Source organism: Lynx canadensis, chromosome B1, assembly GCF_007474595.2.
Source record: "Lynx canadensis isolate LIC74 chromosome B1, mLynCan4.pri.v2, whole genome shotgun sequence".
Lineage (NCBI taxonomy): Eukaryota > Metazoa > Chordata > Mammalia > Carnivora > Felidae > Lynx > Lynx canadensis.
The window spans coordinates 32,240,812-32,258,783 of record NC_044306.2 but is presented as its reverse complement, the minus strand read 5'-3'; the positions used below and the strand labels follow the sequence as shown (position 1 = coordinate 32,258,783).

Genomic DNA, 17,972 nt, shown 5'->3' with positions numbered 1-17,972 from the left:
ACACAAAAAAGGGCAAATATTATGTGATCCCAATTATGACATACTTATAGGCAAATTCATAGAGGCAGACAGTACAACAAAGATTAGCAGAGTGGAGGCTTGGTTTGGAAAGCTAGCTTAATGGCTAGTTTCTTTCTTTTCTAAAAAAATTTAAGTTTATTTTGAGAGAGAAAGGGGCGGGGGGCGGGTTGAAGGGGAGAGACAGAGGGAAAGAGACAGAATCCCAAGTAGGCTCCTCACTGTCAGTGCAGGACCTGACGTGGGGCTTGAACTCAGAAACCGTGAGATTATGACCTGAGCCAAAGTCTGATGCTTAACCGACTGAGCCACCCAAGCGCCCCAATGGATAGTTTCTATTTGGTTTGATAAGGTTTTAGAAGTAGTGGTGAGGTTACACTGTGAATGTACTTAATGCCAATGAATTGTGTGCTTAAAAAATGGCTAAGATGGTAACTTTTGTCATGTATATGTTGCCATGTCTAAGGCCATACCACCCTGAACACGCCCGATCTCATCATGTATATCTTGCCATGGGAAAAAAAAATGATGCAAAGCACTTGCCACGGTGTCCTGACACTCCAGACATGCCATAAATAATTGAAATCTGAATAAAATATGGCTCCTATATTTCCTACCATTTTTCACCTCTGTAAGAGCCTGGAATTCTGTTAGTGCAGATACATGTTCCTGGGAGAAAAGTAAGAAAGAATACATAAAGCATTATGTAGTATACCTGCTCCTGCTAAGGGAGAGAGCGTGGAGAGAAAACAAAAGAATCAACAAAGGTAAAAACACAACAGAGTGACGGGAAGCAAATGCAAATCAACTTTTACAGTCTGGAAACTGACAGAGGAAGGTAAGAAAATCCTTTCCAACATCATCAGCACTCTTGTCATAGTTGCTATTATATTAATAATTTTCTAACTGATCTTTGCTTCTTATATATTTTTACATGGCTTTAGTTGGCCTGACGTTATCCTCTCCTTGCCAGAACATCAACTTTCTTCCCCAGCATTTTTCATTTCTCTCACTCAACCGGCCATATCATAAAATGGATGAAAATTTAATGTATCTGTGTTATGCTCCTGCATTTAAATATTAGAACATAACATCTTTTTAAAAGTTTAAGAGAGAGTGAGTGCATGCAAGGAGTGGGAGGGACAGAGAGAGAGAGAGAGAGAGAGAGAGAGACAGAGAGAGAGAGACAGAGAGAGAGAGACAGAGACACAGAGAGAGAGAGAGAGAGAGAGAGAGAGAGAATTGCAAGCAGGTTTCACGCCCAGCCTAGCACAGAGCCTGATGTGGGGCTCGATCCCACGACCTGAGTGGAAATCAAGAGTCAGAAGCTTAACCGACTGAGCCACCCAGGCGTCCCTAGAAAATAACATTTATATGACTTATTTTTCAAAAGTACATCAAATTAAATTATTTTCTATGTCCATATGATTGACTTGATTCTTTCCATAGGTCACTTGTTTCCTAATAAAAATAAAGGTCACCCGCCATGTTCTAAAGCCATGCTGTCCAATTTGGAAGCCACTAGCTAAAAGAAGCCATTTAGATTTTAAATGTATTAAAATTAATAAAAGATTAAAACTGAGTTCATCTGTTACACTAGCCGTATTTCACCGGCTCGGAAAGTTCTACTGGACAGTCCTGTTTCAAAGAGCAGAACAAAATGACAAACAAAGAAACATCTATTTTAACTGTTAGTCTTGACTAAGACCCAGCAGCTCACAGTTACAAAGCGATAATGTCCAACTCAAAACCTGTTTGCAGATCTATGTGGGGGGTTGAGTAGTTGCCATCTTCTCTTTCTTCCCCACGGATGTCAAATTTACTTATAAGACAAAAACAAAACAAAACAACACCAAAAACCATCAACAACAAAAAACAAAACAAAACCAAAACCAAACAAAACCCTACACATACAACCTGGCAATTCTCAGGACAATCAAAGCATAACAGATGTTTCTTTGTAGGTTGCAAAACTACTAAGGAACACATTCTAAGTAAAAATTGAGTTAAACTTCATTTTATTTTCACTTAAGTCAGCCCTAATAACACAGTATCAAATGCAATTTAACATCTCACCAAATATTTTCCAATCCAACTTTCTATCTAGGCTGTACAGGTTGAATGAGAAAGTTTTCATCTGTAAAAAATCGTTACTCATTCTGTGAATATGGATAAAATGTTAACCCCTGGCAATTCTGATGAGCAGCACTTGAGTACATCCCTGAGTACTTTCTTAGTCGTGACATCCAGAAAACAACCACAGCTGGTTTAAAAAGAAGGCTCTAGTTAATTAAATGTTACTTTAACGGGTTTATAATAAGCCTGTGACAAGTATGTCTTGAATGTTAGATGAAATTTTCATTGCTTTCAGAGTGTGGAACTAGGACACATCTTTTTTGTATGAGTCAGTTATTTTTATTTAACTTTTTTCCAATGACATTCTTAAGTTGAAAAACAAAATACACAGTTAAAATGCAATTCTAAAGTGATAGTCGTAAAACTACTGAAAGTGTCTATCTTTGGGTAATAGCATGATGGTTGACTTATTTTCTTATGTGTTTTTGTTTCCCAGATTTGTTACAATGAATTTGTATGATTTATGCAATAAGTAGAAAAAAGTTGTAAGATCTCCATTGCTCTACGTTCTAATTTTACAAATAAAAATTATTCTAGCAGCTGACACTTTACATGAAATAACTAAAGGGCCATCAATTAGAGAAAATAGTAGTGAAATTATTGCGGAAAATTTTTTTACAGTTTTTACAGAAAAAAATTTCTTACAGTTCTGTAAATTTGAAAACTGCCAGTAAGTTGGGCCACCATACTTGTTTTTCATTTGAAGGGCATTTTTGGCATTTGTTTTTAACTAGATCACTTTAGCTTTACTCCCTCGAGCTTACTAACAAATAAGATTAGAATTATATTGCAAACATAATATTCAACATCTTTTTTATAAACCAACCATAATATCAGATTTAAAAAGATCTATACCAACATAAAAATGTGATAAATTTGGAAAAGATTTTAAGTTGGTAAGAAAGTTTCTAATAGACTGGCACACGTACCTTTCTTCATGTAACAACGTGGTTGGGAAAAAGCAGCAATGGACATCTTATATGTCATGGATATGAACTCTGATTGTTTTATGTTGAGCTTACTTTTGTCCTCAGAGGGGCCGAGGAGTTCTAAAATGATTGTACTAAGAATGGCTATTTACTTTATGCGTACTCCCCAGTGTGGGCCCCGAGGGTCCATATCACTGTGATTACCCACTTTAGTAAACTAGGCACTAAGAATGGAAACATTCTATGAAGTAAATTGAGAAGCACATGCAGTCAAGTTTATGACCACTATATTATACTGCTGAACTTAATCCTGTCTAAAGGACAAGTGAAAGCCATCTACCCATTGGGAAAGTAAATGTCATTCTGTACCTAGGAGGACATACCAATTTGGGGAGTTTTCATTTGCTTTTAAACGCCATTTTCAAATTGCAACCTATGTTTCTCAAATGTAAAAATTAAAACCTGCACATGTACTTAAAGTGTTTTTTCTTACATGCCCATACTATTACCTAATACACTATCAATAAATATTTATTGAATTTATGCAGGCTCATTTACCCAATCAAACTACCGATCACAATTACTAAACACGGAATCCAATTTACTCTACCTACACTTTTAGTTGAAAACATTTAAAATTGATTTTCTCTTAAGTTTTTATTTAAATTCCAGTTAACATAGTTTAATATTAGTTTCAGGTGTACAATGTAGCGATTCAGCACTTTCATACAACACCTGGTGCTCATCTCAAGTGCACTCCTTAATCCCCATCATCTATTTAACTCACCACCACCCCCAACCTCCCTTCTGGTAACCATCACTTTTCTAAGAGTTAAGGGTCTGTTTTTGGGTTTGCCTCCCCCCCCCTTTATTCATTTGTTTTGTTTCTTAAATTCCACAGATTTTTGGCTTATTTTGTTGCTAAAAAAGATGACATAACTAACTCTAGGTCAAGAAGGCAAATGTTAAAATACTGCAATACTTCTGGAAAACAATTTGGCCTTTGGAATAATTAAACATTCACATACACTAGCACCAAATACAGTTGACCTTTGAACAATGCAGGGTTTAGGGGCACCAACTCCCTCTCCCGTGTACTCTAAAATCCACATAATGCTCTCGACTCTCCACTTTACTCATAGCCCACTGATGACTGGAGGCCTTACCAAGAACATAAAGTCAATTAATACATATTTTATACGTTATGTTATACACTGTACTGTTATAAGGAAGTGTGCTAGAGAAAAGAAAATGTTAAAAAGATCGTAAGGAAGGAGCACCTGGGTGGCTCAGTTAAGTGTCTGACTTTTATATTTTTAAATGTTTATTTTTAATAGTTTATTTTTTAATTTTATTAAAAAATTTTTTTAACGTTTATTTATTATTGAGAGACAGAGAGAAACAGAGCATGAGCAGGGGAGGGACAGAGAGAGGAGGAGACACAGAATTCAAAACAGGCTCCAGGCTCTGAGCTGTCAGCACAGAACCTGATGCAGGGCTCAAGCTCACAAACTGCGAGATCATGACCTAAGTCGAAGTCGGATGCTTAACCGACTGAGCCACCCAGGTGCCCCATAATTTCATTTTTTTAACTTACATACAAATTAGATAGCATATAGTGCACAATATTTGTTTATTTTTGAGGGAGGGGGGAGGAGCAGAGAGAGAGGGAGACACAGAATCCAAAGCAGGCTCCAGGCACTGAGCTGTCAGTACAGAGCCTGATGTGGGGCTCAAACTCATGAACCACAAGACCATGATTTTACAGTTGTGAGATGGAGCCCCAAGTTGGGCTTCACACTGGGTGTGGAGCCTACTTTAAGATTCTCTTTCTCTCTCTCCCTTCCTCTCTCTTTTTCCCTCTCTCTCTATCCTTCCCACCCGCCAACGTGTTCTCTCTCTCAAAAAATAAAGAAAAAATCATAAGGAATATACATTCACAGTACTGTATTTTTAAAATTATTTTTAATGTTTATTTATTTATTTTTTAATGTTTATTTACTTTTGAGACAGAGAGAGACAGAGCATGAATGGGGGGAGGGTCAGAGAGAGAGGGAGACACAGAATCGGAAGCAGGCTCCAGGCTCTGAGCCGTCAGCACAGAGCCCAACGCGGGGCTTGAACTAGTGAACCACGAGATCATGACCTGAGCTGAAGTCGGACACTTAACCGACTGAGCCACCCAGGCTCAACATAAACATAATATATAACATAAATATAAACATAAATAAATGTTTATTTATTTTTGAAAGAGAGAGACAGAGAGAGAGCAGGGGAGGAGCAGAGAGAGAGGGAGACACAGAATCCAAGGCAGGCTCCAGGCTCTGAGCTGTCAGCACAGAGCCTGACACAGGATTCAAACTCACAAACCATTAGATCATGACCTGAGCCGAAGTTGGACCCTCAAATGACTGAACAACCCAGGCACCCCATTCACAGTACTATATACGGTGTACTTATATATACATATGAGTGGACTTGTACAGTTCAAGTCCATGTAGTTCAAGGGTCAACTGTTATTACAACTTATATATATATCCACTAGAGCAGTGGTTCTCAAAAGTGCCATCCCTAGACTGGAAATATGTTATACATGCAAATTCCAGCCCCATCCCAGATCTACTGAATCTGAAGGTCTGGGAGTAAGGCCCAGCTATGTGGTTTCTCAGTTCATCCAGCTAATCCCAATGCATGCTAAAGTTTGCAAACCACTGCCCTAGAAAATGCTTGCATGTGTTCACTGGGATATACATACAGGAACATTCATCGTAGCACTGTCAATTTAATAGCAAAATGTAAAGAAATAAACAACCCAAAGGCCCAGTGACAGGAGAATGAATAAAATGTGATAGTTATTTGTATATAATGGACTATTACAAAGCAGTGAAAATAACTAAACTATAACTATGTGGAATGTTAAGGTTGTAATCTTAGAAATATCGTAAATCCAAAAAGATTACATATATCATTGTAGGATATGTGCCAAAATGACAAAACAAAATATAGTTTAGTTACTCAGACATACATGGCTCAACTATTAAAGAAACACAGCAGGAGCGCCTGAATGGCTCCGTCCGTTAAGTCAGGTCATGATCTTGCAGTTCGTGAGTTCGAGCCTGGCGTCAGGCTCTGGAGCCTGCTTCAGATTGTCTCCTTCTCTCTGCCCCTCCCCCACTCGCGCTCTGTCTCTGGGTCTCAAAAATGAATAAACATTAAAAAAAATTTAAGAAATATGGCAAAGAGAAATACACACCCACGAAATTGGAGAAGCAAGGGGACACAACAGTGGACAAGTAATTAAGTTTTGGTAATATGCTTTTTCCTGGGTTGTGTGGGAGGTTTACCCTATTTATTATTTTCCTCTTACTTTTTATGCATTATCGATATTCCTTATGTGTATCAAGTACGTTTTTTAAATGTTTAAAATTGAAGAGCAAAGTTGTTACTAATGTTTAGATTTCATCTTTCTTCCACTTAATATAATGGATTCAAATTTGGATACTCAACACCAACAACACATTTGTGACCTAATATCGAAGCCAGAAGGAAAACGATTACGTCCTGGGCCAGGACTGTAAACATCAGTACAGAAGATCTATTTCATATCCCACTATGTCTGCAGTGAACTGACATGGTTTCTCATAGAAGACGGTACTCAGGAAGTGTTGGCTGAATGAATGAATAAGGTATACAAAAGGTTTACAACTTGCACAGCCCCTTACTGAATATTCTGAAGTTTAAATAAGCAACTTATGTTCAAAATGTACAGAAATTTTGAACTGACGCCAGGTTGCTCCAAAGCCATTCACTACATTCAGGTGTTTGGGCCCTCGTTTCGAATTCCTTATGCCAACTCTTTGCAGGGAATATTAAAAAGAGAAAAATGGAAATTCTGAGGCATATGGAGAAAGGAGGAAAGGGTTCAAGCACAACTGATTCTTTTGGAGCAATTGCAAAAAACCCTAAAATTTAAAGATCCCAATTTTTTAGAATCATGGCCTTCAAATGTTTTTGACTATGTACCCCATCAGTAAAACAGTTTTGGGCACGTGCTCAAACATTTATATGTTTATTTACTTATTTTATAAAGTTTATGCCACACGCAGAAAAAATATGATTTCCCAAATGAGGATTTTTTAATCAACATAGAGTATGGAGTCGGCCAGGAAAAATCCCCTAGTTATCATTAAATTGAATGAAACCCTGAAAATATAAAATTGACTTTAAACAATGAAAACAAACAAGGAAGGAAGAAGGAAAAAAAACATCTGAAATTGTCTTCGTATGTTGGGAAGTATTTTTAAACATCTTGCTAATGGGGATGACCTCATCATTGGCTAATGTTTCCACGAACAATACACACTTAGGGAGTGGCTTATTGTTAATAGTAGTTATCATTTGGGACTTTAAAATAGTCTTTAAAATTCGGCACTTTTTGACTTCTCAGATCCAGAGATCCAGTTTTTGGTTTTTTTTAATCTCGTAGTTTCTATTGGGAGATATCTGCTCTACCATTTTCTCATTGCTACTTGTGTCCACATTAACTAGTAGTCTTCAATCTGCTGCTTCTTTGAAGGAATCTTTTAAAGCCACTTGGCATTTTGGGGTGCCTGGGTGGCTCAGCTGGTTAAGCGACTGACTCTTGATTTTTCGCTCAGGTCCTAATCTCATAGTTCCTGAGATGGAGCCTTGCATGAGGCTCCGTGCCTTCAGCGCATAGCCTGCTGGGATTCTCTCTCTCCTCTCTCTGCCTCTTCCCTGCTCACACACTCTCACTCTCTTTCAAATAAACATGTATTTTTTTATATTAAAAAAAATTTTTTTTTTACATTTAACTTTGGGAATCAGAGAGAGAGTACCAGCAGCAGAGGGGCAGAAAGAGAGCGAGACACAGAATCCAAAGCAGGCTCCAGGCTCTGAGCTGTCAGCACAGAGCCTGATGAGGGGCTCGAACCCACGAACTGTGAGATCACGACCTGAGCTGAAGTCGGACGCTTAACCGACTGAGCCACCCAGGCGCCCCTCAAATAAGTAAACATTTAAAAACAAAAAGCCACTTGGCATTTTGGTGAAGGTTAATTTAGTTAAAACCTGGATAATACACATCCTAACCCAGCACATGTGTGCTTCAGTACATCACAATATGCCTAAGCGAACCAACCAGCGAAGGAAGTTTTCACATATGAACCCACTCTCCTCTCTCAGAAGACTTGAGACCACCTGATATTCGGTGGTTGAAAGCACGTGTGCTTTATAGATTGAAAAACCAACTTTTAATATGACTTTATATTTTTAAGTACAAATAGAAAGCATAGCATTTCTTCGTAAATACCGGCGGGTCCTCTTGCACACCCTCTGTGGTGCACTATCTCACTCTGGAAAGCACTTAGAGAATGCAATGTCCTCTCTACAACTACATCAAAGCATTCACCAGCTAACACTTCTGGTGATTCAGTATACAGAAAAGTCAGAGTAGCATATGACGTGTTTCCCCACAGTAACTCCCTGGCCTCTCCAACCCTGGGCTTTACGGCCCAGTCTGGCAACCACTGAACAAGCTTTATAGAAGGGAAACTTATTTGAAAAAACAGACTAGTCCTATGGCCAGGAAGCAAAACTAGAAGCTAGGTAAGTAAGGAGATAATGAAAGTGACACAGATATTCCAAATGCTGGGTGGGAAATCAAACTCTAACAGGGGTGCTCTGTTTCAGCATGTTTTTCGTGAACATCATGTCATGATCACGCCAATCCTGGCTAAATATAGTCGCTTGATTTACATCAACACGCCAGCTGTTACGTGTTATTCTGCTATCTTTTGTCAAATAAGAGGAATTATAGTATTTTTTTAATCAGCTGGGGGGAGAGAGAGAGAGAAGGAAACATGGAGAGCTTTGGCATAGAATATGTTTTCCAATTAAGTAGTAAGGATTATGGTTTGATTTGTTTTTAATATTGAGTTTATACAAGTACTTTCTAGTTTGATCTTCCCAACATAAACATATTTATCTTTATTTACTCGAGATGTGGTTTTTCTAACCTATTGAGATTCCCTATCAAAATATTTTTAAAATAAATACAATTTAAATCCAAAAATCTAACCTAGTCAAAACTAGATAGCTGCAAAAGACACGGCAAGACTAACACAGACGATCTTTGAAAAAACAAAATTCAGTGGTTTCAGGGGAGAGTTAGAGCATAGTTAAATATTTATGGCTGAGTTGAAACATCTTGTCTTTCAGGGAGGGGACAAAGCAGAGATGCTGGAAAAAAAGGCCCATCAGAGGTCTGTTTTTGAGAACATATTACAATTGTTTGGATATACTAATTCTTCCAGTAACAAGTTTTAGATTATTAGCAGCTAACAGCAGACGAAACAGGTTTATAAAAAGTTAATGGTCAGAAATAACAGAACTCTTGTGAAATATATTTGCAAGTAACATTCATGAAAACTCCAGAACTTGAATATATGCCAGTTGTTTTCATGTGTTAAATCTCTAAAACCAGAATAACGCAAAATTATAGTCAACAAACTAGACTGTACTTCAGATTTTTAGCGCAGATTTATTTTAAAATTTTGGAGTAGCTGGAAAGCCATTTTTCATACCCGGGCACAAATACACTAGTTAAAAATTTACTGTTTCCAAAATATGCAGGAAACAAAGTACTGTATTCTGCCAAATAATACAATGAGGCCAATTTACCTTCGTCTTAGACTCTAAGGCATAGTTACTTCTAGATGTCACTTAGCCACATCATAAATGTCTGCCTTGAACGGTCAAATTTTCCAAAGAAGCCGAACAACTTTCATGGGTGGGGCAAGAGGCTTGAGAAGGAACAGGATTCATTTTGGCTTGCTCCAGCCTTGGAAAAAAATATTTAGTACCACACCCTCAACAAAGGCCTAACACAGCAACTTGTGATGTCAAATCAATCCATTTTGGTCTACTGTGACGGTCCTCTAACGAACTAAAATAAGGCGAAATTAAAAAGTGAGTAAGTTCGGCGGCGGCGGGGCTTGGGGGCGCCTAAAAGAGAAAGGTAGGAACCATCAAGAAAATGTCCCTAATTTTCAATCTTCTCTTCGACCTAAAAGAATATCTTATTTATCCACCGATAAACCGTTTTTTTGGTTTTTTTGTTTTTTATTCTTTCTACCTGATCAGGCTTCCGTGCCCGCCTTAGTTGTTAACCACCACTTTCTGGAGCAGACCATTACTCAGCACGAAGGTGGCCACGAGCACCTTCTATAGCCAGGGGTGGGGGGCAGCGGGGTCTTCGGGGAGGCGGCGGCAAGAGGAACATCAATAAGCACCCAGCGCTCAGGTGACAGCGGCCCTCCCCACGCCCTCCGAGTCCTCCTCTTTCCAGGACCCACACCTGGACGTGGGAACGCTAAAGCACAAGCCGACCTGCGCTGGTCCCCAGGACGGCCGGAAAGCCCAAGGGCAGGCTCGGGCTAGGAATCCCGCGGGTTGGGAGGAGGCCGCGGGGACCCTACGTTCACCTCCTGGACGCCCCCACCCCCGGCGCACGCCCACCTCCCAGCCCCTCTCCCCAACTTCAGCCCTCTGCCCTGCCAGCCCGCTCCGCGCTCCGCTGCCCTAGCCCCCCACAGCCGGCCCGCCTCCTCCCGACCCCCTTACCTTTCCGTTCTTGGGGCTGCCGTTAAGGAACAGGGTCACCCGCCTCATCGCGCTGCCCCCACTGGGTCCTGAGTGAGTCGCCACCCTCCCACCTGGCTCTCCTCCCACCTTCTTCTTCTCCCGCCCTACCCCTCCCTCCACCCACTCGGACTCGCCTCCCTTCGCCACCTTCCTTCTCTTACGGAGACACACTCGCAAGCACTCTCGGTCACACACCCCAGGGTTGGCCGGTCCTCCTTCCCACCCCGCCCCTGGGCTCCTCAGTCAGCCTGGGACCCTTCCCCCACCTTTCCCAGACTGACTCTAAGCTCCACCAATCGGGAGGCAGCGCCGGCCAGAACTCAACCAATCATCGCCCTTCATTGGGTGGGCTCATACTAACCCAGCCCAGGTGGAGGGAGGGAAGAGAGGTTGCAGTCTGGCAGACGGGAAGGGTTATCAGCCAATCAGCTGAACCTGAAGCCGAACGGCGGCTCAAAGCGTTACTGAGCAGGCGCAAACCCAACACCAGGTAGAGCTCATCTGCATAGGGAGGCGGGGTTTGAAGGAAAGAGGTGGAGCACTAGCAGGGACCCATCCAAGTAGCACCACCCCCCCTCAACTCGCTCAAACCACGGGCGAAACGGCTGGCGTCGGGACTGAGTGATTGGGTAAGGGCCGCCCGTCCTTCTGCCAGGATTGGTCCAACGATTCTTTTCGAAGTTTGCAGTATCCAATTGGAAAATGGGGGGCGGAGCCAGCACTAACCGAGGGGTTCCTCCGCGAGACGCTCACGCAATGTAGTCCCTGCGGATACAGGTTAGGCGCCGGTGTCTCTCGTCGATGCGTCACCCGCGGCTAGTGGTGGCTTCTCTCCAGCTCACGAAGCCGCTCTTGGTCCTGGGACGGCGAGGAAGAGGCCTGGCAGATCGAGGTACGCGTGGACACGTGCGGGCAGCGGCGGCGTAGAGATTCGCGGAGTAACGCCAGTGCCGGGAGGCGGGGCCAGCGGTTTGAATCGGGCGGCGGGCGGCGGGTGCGGCCTGGCGGTGGAGAGGGTAGGGAGTGCGCACTTGGGCGTCGGAGTGCTGGCGCCCTGGACAAGTCGGCCCCCGGCGACCCGCTTTGTGGCCGGTAGTTGCTCTCTCGAGCGAACCGTCAAAACCTGCAAGACACTCACCTGCGGTAGAGCGTTTCATATAAACCCATTGGGAGAGCCGATCTGCGGGAGTGAGAGGTAGGGCAAGGAGCCTGGTGCAGCAGAGCTGTTTTTGGGGCGTGCTTTTCAGAAGCGTGTTGTACTTCTGCTCTGGAGATAGTGGTCCTGTGTCCACTCCTGTGACCTGAGCCGGGTCACCCGTGTGCTTTTTAAAATTCAGATTTCCTGGAGCCCAGCCGGACCTACTTAATTAGAATTTCTGGGAATCTGCAAAGCTGTGTCTTTTAACAGGGTACCCAGATGTTGCAGATGTTTGCCAAGGTTGAAAAGCCATGGCTTCTAGTGTGGGATCTGTTGGTTTCCTCCCCAACAGCGGTTTCCTCCTTTGCTCTTTTTAAAAGCTCCCAAAATACGTTCTTGGCATCTAGTTTCATGCCTGTATAGGTTGCATTAAAATTCAGTCTTGAATGAGGATCTTGATTGAGTCACGTTAATATTGGGGATGGGGTTATTTTTCTCTTCTCTCCCTTTTTTTTAGATGGATACCAACTCAAAAGACAGCGAGCCTCTTGAAATCAACGAGTCTGCTATTCCTGGTGCTGGTATGTAGTGATCTGTTGCCTCCTTGTGAAACGTAAGGTTTAGGTATTTGTTTTCATCATATTTTGCCCTCACAATATGTTGTCTGTTTCAGAAAGTACCTCTTTAATTTTGGGAAATGGGAAGCTTGTAACTCCTCACAAGCATGCGCCTGAAGGGACTCCTAATGGTTGCACACCAGATACTTTTAAGTCACCCTTGGACTTTTCCACAGTAACAGTAGAGCAACTGGGAATTACACCTGAAAGCTTTGTAAAGAACTCTTCAGGTAAGAGAAGGTGTCATTCTATTGCAGTGCTTTTAAAGCTTAAAAATAACTTACATGAGTTAGTTTTGTTCTTCTCTATGTCATTACTTTGACTCTGCAAATGTTCAGTTAGGAAGATTTCTGTGAATATGCACAGTGCATTTAGCATATTAGAATATCAGAGTCCCAGGGCATCCAGCTTGATAATGTTCAGAAGTGTGCTCTGTGCTCAAACTGGAAAAGATGTCTGTGAACACTATGTGAACTGACACATGGGATATAGGAATACATAGACTATAGTAATACATTTTATGCTCATGCATGGCAAAAATAAGAGAATGTCGAAGAGTAATTAAGAAAGATTGGGGAATGCCTCTTTCAAAAGCACAAACAGAAAATTGACTCGGGCTAATCTTGTAGGAGTAGAAATGAAATTCACCAGTGGAGTCTGATTTTGCTGGAGATGAAATACATACGGAAATGGGATTAGATTGGAAAATGGCATTTAGAAATGGAAGGTAGCAGAAGACTGGAAAGTCACAGGGCACTAAGCTAGGTAATACATGATTTAGACAAGATCACGGTAACATACCTTTCTGTATTCCTTTCTTAACATTATTCATAGGCCTTAACAACAACAACAACAACAACAAAACTAGATTTATTTTGTCCTCTTCAGTATGTGGCCAGAATTCAGAGTAGTGTGTACAAGGTAGATAGGTGTCTCCGAGAAATAAATCATCTTGAAGAAGTGGGAACGTGAGAGTACGTTGGCCTAAGTGGAGAACTTTCCTTTCAGTTCTTAGGGAGAAGACTGACTAATTCCAGAAAATGAGAAGTTCTTAGTCCAGAGCAAGCCATCACCCGTCCCTGTGTGCAGGAAATCTGAAACAAAAATGACGATTAAAATGTGTTCACGTATTCATTCCAGAGCTGTCTAATAGTGCTCTCTATGTGTCAGACACTTTGAGAAGTGTGGAATAAGTCAGTAGACAAAACCAGATCCCCATCCAACTGCTCGAATGTGAATAATTTCGCCTATCCTTATCTATTTAGATTTTTGTAATGTGTTTATCTTGCTCTCTTAGGCTGCTATATCACAGGGAATTCAGTACATGATTACTGATGATTGCCTTGTTTTGTTCCAATTTTAATGAGTTTTCTTTATAGGAAACTCACCATCCTCCCTGAAAAAATCGAGACGACGCTCTACGATTGGTGCTCGGGGCTCCCCTGAAACAAACCATCTTATTCGTTTCATTGCTCAGCAGCGGAATTTAAAGAACGTGGAGAAATCTTTGACACAGAATTCCCCTTTTCTGGTATGATATTCTTCCAAGTTCTGTCATGAATTCTTCCAGGGAGAATGTTTTGCTCTGTTACAAAGCTTTTGTACAGTGTTTTTACCTTGTGCATCTCATCTGTTTTGGGTCTGGGGAGATAATATTTTGTCTGTGTCTTATAGAGATCATTCAGTTAGCATTGATGGGGATGTTGAACATGGGCACATCAAGAATTAGGTTAGAAACGGATAGAAATGGTTTTCTAGGTGAGCTGTTTTATTTTGCAGATTCCCCCCCCCCCCCCCCCAGTTAATGTTCTTCTCTATAATGAGGTGAGGCAGTATTTTTCAAGCTTTTTTATTTAATACTTTCTAAGTGTCTAATTTTTTTTGATCACTGCATATTGGCATGTAGGGGTAAGAGTTCCCCCCCCCGGGACAAAATATATTGGGGATAACCTTGTGAAAGGGAGAGATTTATTTGTCTGCTGATGGGGAAGGATATAGATATTTTTGCACATTTTTAGCAGAATAATGTATGTTTCTAAAAAGTGAAATAACGTACAAGAGGTACTATGAAAGACCCTTCTGGAAGGACAACTACTTGTCTCTTTTGGTACTGGCCTTCCTGTTTTAAAATGTACTTATATTACCACTTGTTTATTTTTCAGTGTTTGGACACCATATATGCATGAGGCTATGTAGTCCGGTGGTTCTCAGAGATTATCTGCAGATCCCTGGGGATCCCTGAGTCCCACTCAAGAGGTCAAAGGTGTTAAAACATTTTTTTGTGATAGCAGTGAGGTGTTTGCCTTTTTCCACTAGGTTGATGTTTGTGCTCACAGTGCAGGAGCAACGGTGGGTCAAATTGATGGCACCAAGCTGTCATTTTAGTCCATCCTGCTAAGCATTCACAGGAGGTGATGATGCCAGGTTCGCTTAATATCCGTGATGATGCAGCGAAAGTTATGTTTGTTTATTTTTTATTTTTTTTATTTATTTTTTAATTTACATCCGAATTAGCATATAGTGCAACAATGATTTCAGGAGTAGATGCCTTAGTGCCCCTCACCCATTTAGCCCATCCCCCCTCCCACAAACCCTCCAGCAACCCTCTGTTTGTTCTCCAGATTTAAGAGTCTCTTCTGTTTTGTTCCCCTCCCTGTTTTTATATTATTTTTGCTTCCCTTCCCTTATCTTCATCTGTTCTGTGTCTTAAAGTCCTCATATGAGTGAAGTCATATGATATTTGTCTTTCTCTGACTAATTGCGCTTAGCATAATACCCTCTAGTTCCATCCACGCAGTTGCAAATGGCAACACTTCATTCTTTTTGTTTTTTTTTTTTGTTTTGTTTTGTTTTTAAATTTTTTTTTCAACGTTTATTTATTTTTGGGACAGAGAGAGACAGAGCATGAACGGGGGAGGGGCAGAGAGAGAGGGAGACACAGAATCGGAAACAGGCTCCAGGCTCTGAGCCATCAGCCCAGAGCCTGACGCGGGGCTCGAACTCATGGACCGCGAGATCGTGACCTGGCTGAAGTCGGACACTTAACCGACTGCGCCACCCAGGCGCCCCTCACTTCATTCTTTTTGATTGCCGAGTAGTACTCCATTGTATATATATACCACTTCTTTTTTTATCCATTCGTCCATTGATGGACATTTGGGCTCTTTCCATACTTTGGCTATTGTTGATAGTGCTGCTATAAACATCGTGGTGCATGTGTCCCTTCGAAACAGCACACCCGTATCCCTTGGATAAATACCTAGTAGTGCAGTTGCTGGGTCGTAGGGTAGTTCTATTTTTAGTTTTTTGAGGCCCCTCATTACTGTTTTCCAGAGTGGCTGCACCAGTTGGCATTGCCGCCAACAATGCAAAAGAGATCCTTTCTCCACACCCTCGCCAACATCTGTTGTTGCCTGAGTTGTTAATGTGAGTCATTCTGACAGGTGTGAGGTTGTATCTCATGGTGGTTTTCATTTGTATTTCCCCGATGATGGGTGATGTTGAGCATCTTTTCGTGTGTCGGCCATCTGGATGTCTTTGGAGAAGTGTCTATTCGTGTCTTTTGCCCATTTCTTCACTGGATTCTTTGTTTTTTGGGTGTTGAGTTTGATAAGTTCTCTATAGATTTTGGATACTAACCCTTTATCTGATGTGTCGCTTGCAAATATCTTCTCCCATTTTGTCGGTTTCCTTTTAGTTTTGCTGATTGTTTCCTTGGCTGTGCAGAAGCTTTTTATTTTGATGAGGTCCCAATAGTTCATTTTTGCTTTTATTTCCCTTGCTTCCGCCGACATGTTGAGTAAGAAGTTGCTGCGGCCAAGATCAAAGAGGTTTTTGCCTGCTTTCTCCTCGAGGATTTTGATGACTTCCTGTCTTACGTTGAGGTCTTTCATCCATTTTGAGTTTATTTTTGTGTATGGTGTGAGAACGTGGCCCAGGTTCATTCTTCTGCATGTCACCATCCAGTTTTCCCAGCACCACTTGCTGAAGAGACAATCTTTGTTCCATTGGATATTCTTTCCTGCTTTGTCAAAGATTAGTTGGCCATACATTTGTGGGTCCATTTCTGGCTTCTCTATTCTGTTCCATTGAGCTGAGTGTCTATTTTTGTGCCATATTTTTTATTTTTTTAATGATTACTTTTGAGAGAAAGGGAGCATGAGCTGGGGAGGGGCAGAGAGCAGAGACAGAACGTGAAGCAGGCTCCAGGCTCTGAGCTGTCAGCACATAGCCCCACGTAGGGGCTCAAACCCACAAATCGTGAGATCATGACCTGAGCCGAAGTTGGATGCTTACCCTACTGAGCCACCCAGGTGCCCTGAAAACTACAAGTTTTATTAATTCTCCACCCTTGAGTATTCTGTGTGCTGAAATGGAAAGAATGCATCAAGCACTTCCAAAGGACATACAGAAGTTTGGTGGATGTCTTGAAAAAGCTCCTATATGTAATTGTTTTGAGCTAGGAGCTGAACTCAGACTGCTTTTTTTATGGTCTATCATCTTTACTTGAAAAGAATGCCTGACCGACATCATGGTTCGTTAGACTTGGGAAGGTGAACATTTTCTCAAAAATGAACAGCAAACCTGCCACTTCAAGGAAAAGCTGAAATGTTTCTTACTGATGAAAAACTAGTGTTTTCTGGAGAAAATGAGAATTTTGGAAAACTTAGATTCAGCATCATGAGCTTGAGAACTTCCCAGTAGCTACACTTTTCTGATAAGATCAGTGGGGATATTAATGAATGTGATGTTTTTTTTTTATATTAAATAATAAAAGGTGTTAACATTTGGAAGATCTGCATAACTAAGTGAACCGGTGTTTTCCTCATGACCAGTGCATGCAAAATATACCCTCAAATTGCAAGAGACTCACAGATTTTAACATAACCAGACTATGAAAATTTCATTGATAGGATTTCATATTTGACATTGCAACTAACCTTTAGGAAATCTGTGTTGAGTTTTGTGTTGCATTAAAGGAGGAATAGCCACAATTCTGAAAAGGCTGTTAAAATACTCGATTGTTGATATGCACTTGAACTGAGAGTCTTTGGTGTTCTCAGTTTTTTAATTTTTTTTTTTAAACGTTTATATTTATTTTTGAGACAGAGAGAGAGAGAGAGAGAGAGAGAGAGAGAGAGAGAGAGAGAGACGGAGCATGAACGGGGGAGGGGCAGAGAGAGAGGGAGACACAGAATTGGAAGCAGGCTCCAGGCTCTGAGCTGTCAGCCCAGAGCCTGACGCAGGGCTCAAACTCACAGACTGCGAGATCGTGACCTGAGCTGAAGTCGGACACTTAACCAACTGAGCCACCCAGGCGCCCCGCTGTTCTCAGTTTTTAAGAGAGTTCTGAGAACTGTTCGGGTAGATGCCAACATGGACTGTGGAGCTATTTGCTGAGGTTTGATTCTTTGCTTTATTATTAATTTGCTTTATTTGCTTTATTATTAATTATAATTAATTATGTAA

The 17,972-nt window shown here is 41.4% G+C and overlaps 2 protein-coding genes across 3 annotated transcripts in view; one reads left to right on the top strand and one right to left on the bottom strand.

Moving 5' to 3' along the window:
- KCTD9 (potassium channel tetramerization domain containing 9) overlaps window positions 1-10,984 on the bottom strand; it is a 37,235-nt gene extending 26,251 nt beyond the window's left edge. The window contains exon 1 of the mRNA XM_030312348.2: window positions 10,728-10,984. Coding sequence (XP_030168208.1) covers window positions 10,728-10,775 — 48 coding nt within the window. The 5' untranslated portion in view covers window positions 10,776-10,984. The remainder of the gene's footprint in view (window positions 1-10,727) is intronic.
- A 534-nt stretch (window positions 10,985-11,518) lies between these two features.
- CDCA2 (cell division cycle associated 2) overlaps window positions 11,519-17,972 on the top strand; it is a 48,726-nt gene continuing 42,272 nt past the window's right edge. Inside the window, exons 1-4 of one of the 2 annotated variants that reach the window (XM_032592832.1) lie at window positions 11,519-11,640; window positions 12,404-12,467; window positions 12,560-12,733; window positions 13,883-14,034. In XM_032592832.1, coding sequence (XP_032448723.1) covers window positions 12,404-12,467; window positions 12,560-12,733; window positions 13,883-14,034 — 390 coding nt within the window. In that variant the 5' untranslated portion in view covers window positions 11,519-11,640. Of the gene's footprint in view, window positions 11,641-11,733; window positions 11,944-12,403; window positions 12,468-12,559; window positions 12,734-13,882; window positions 14,035-17,972 lie in introns of those variants that run through there. The other variant, XM_030312347.2, reaches the window with a different exon arrangement.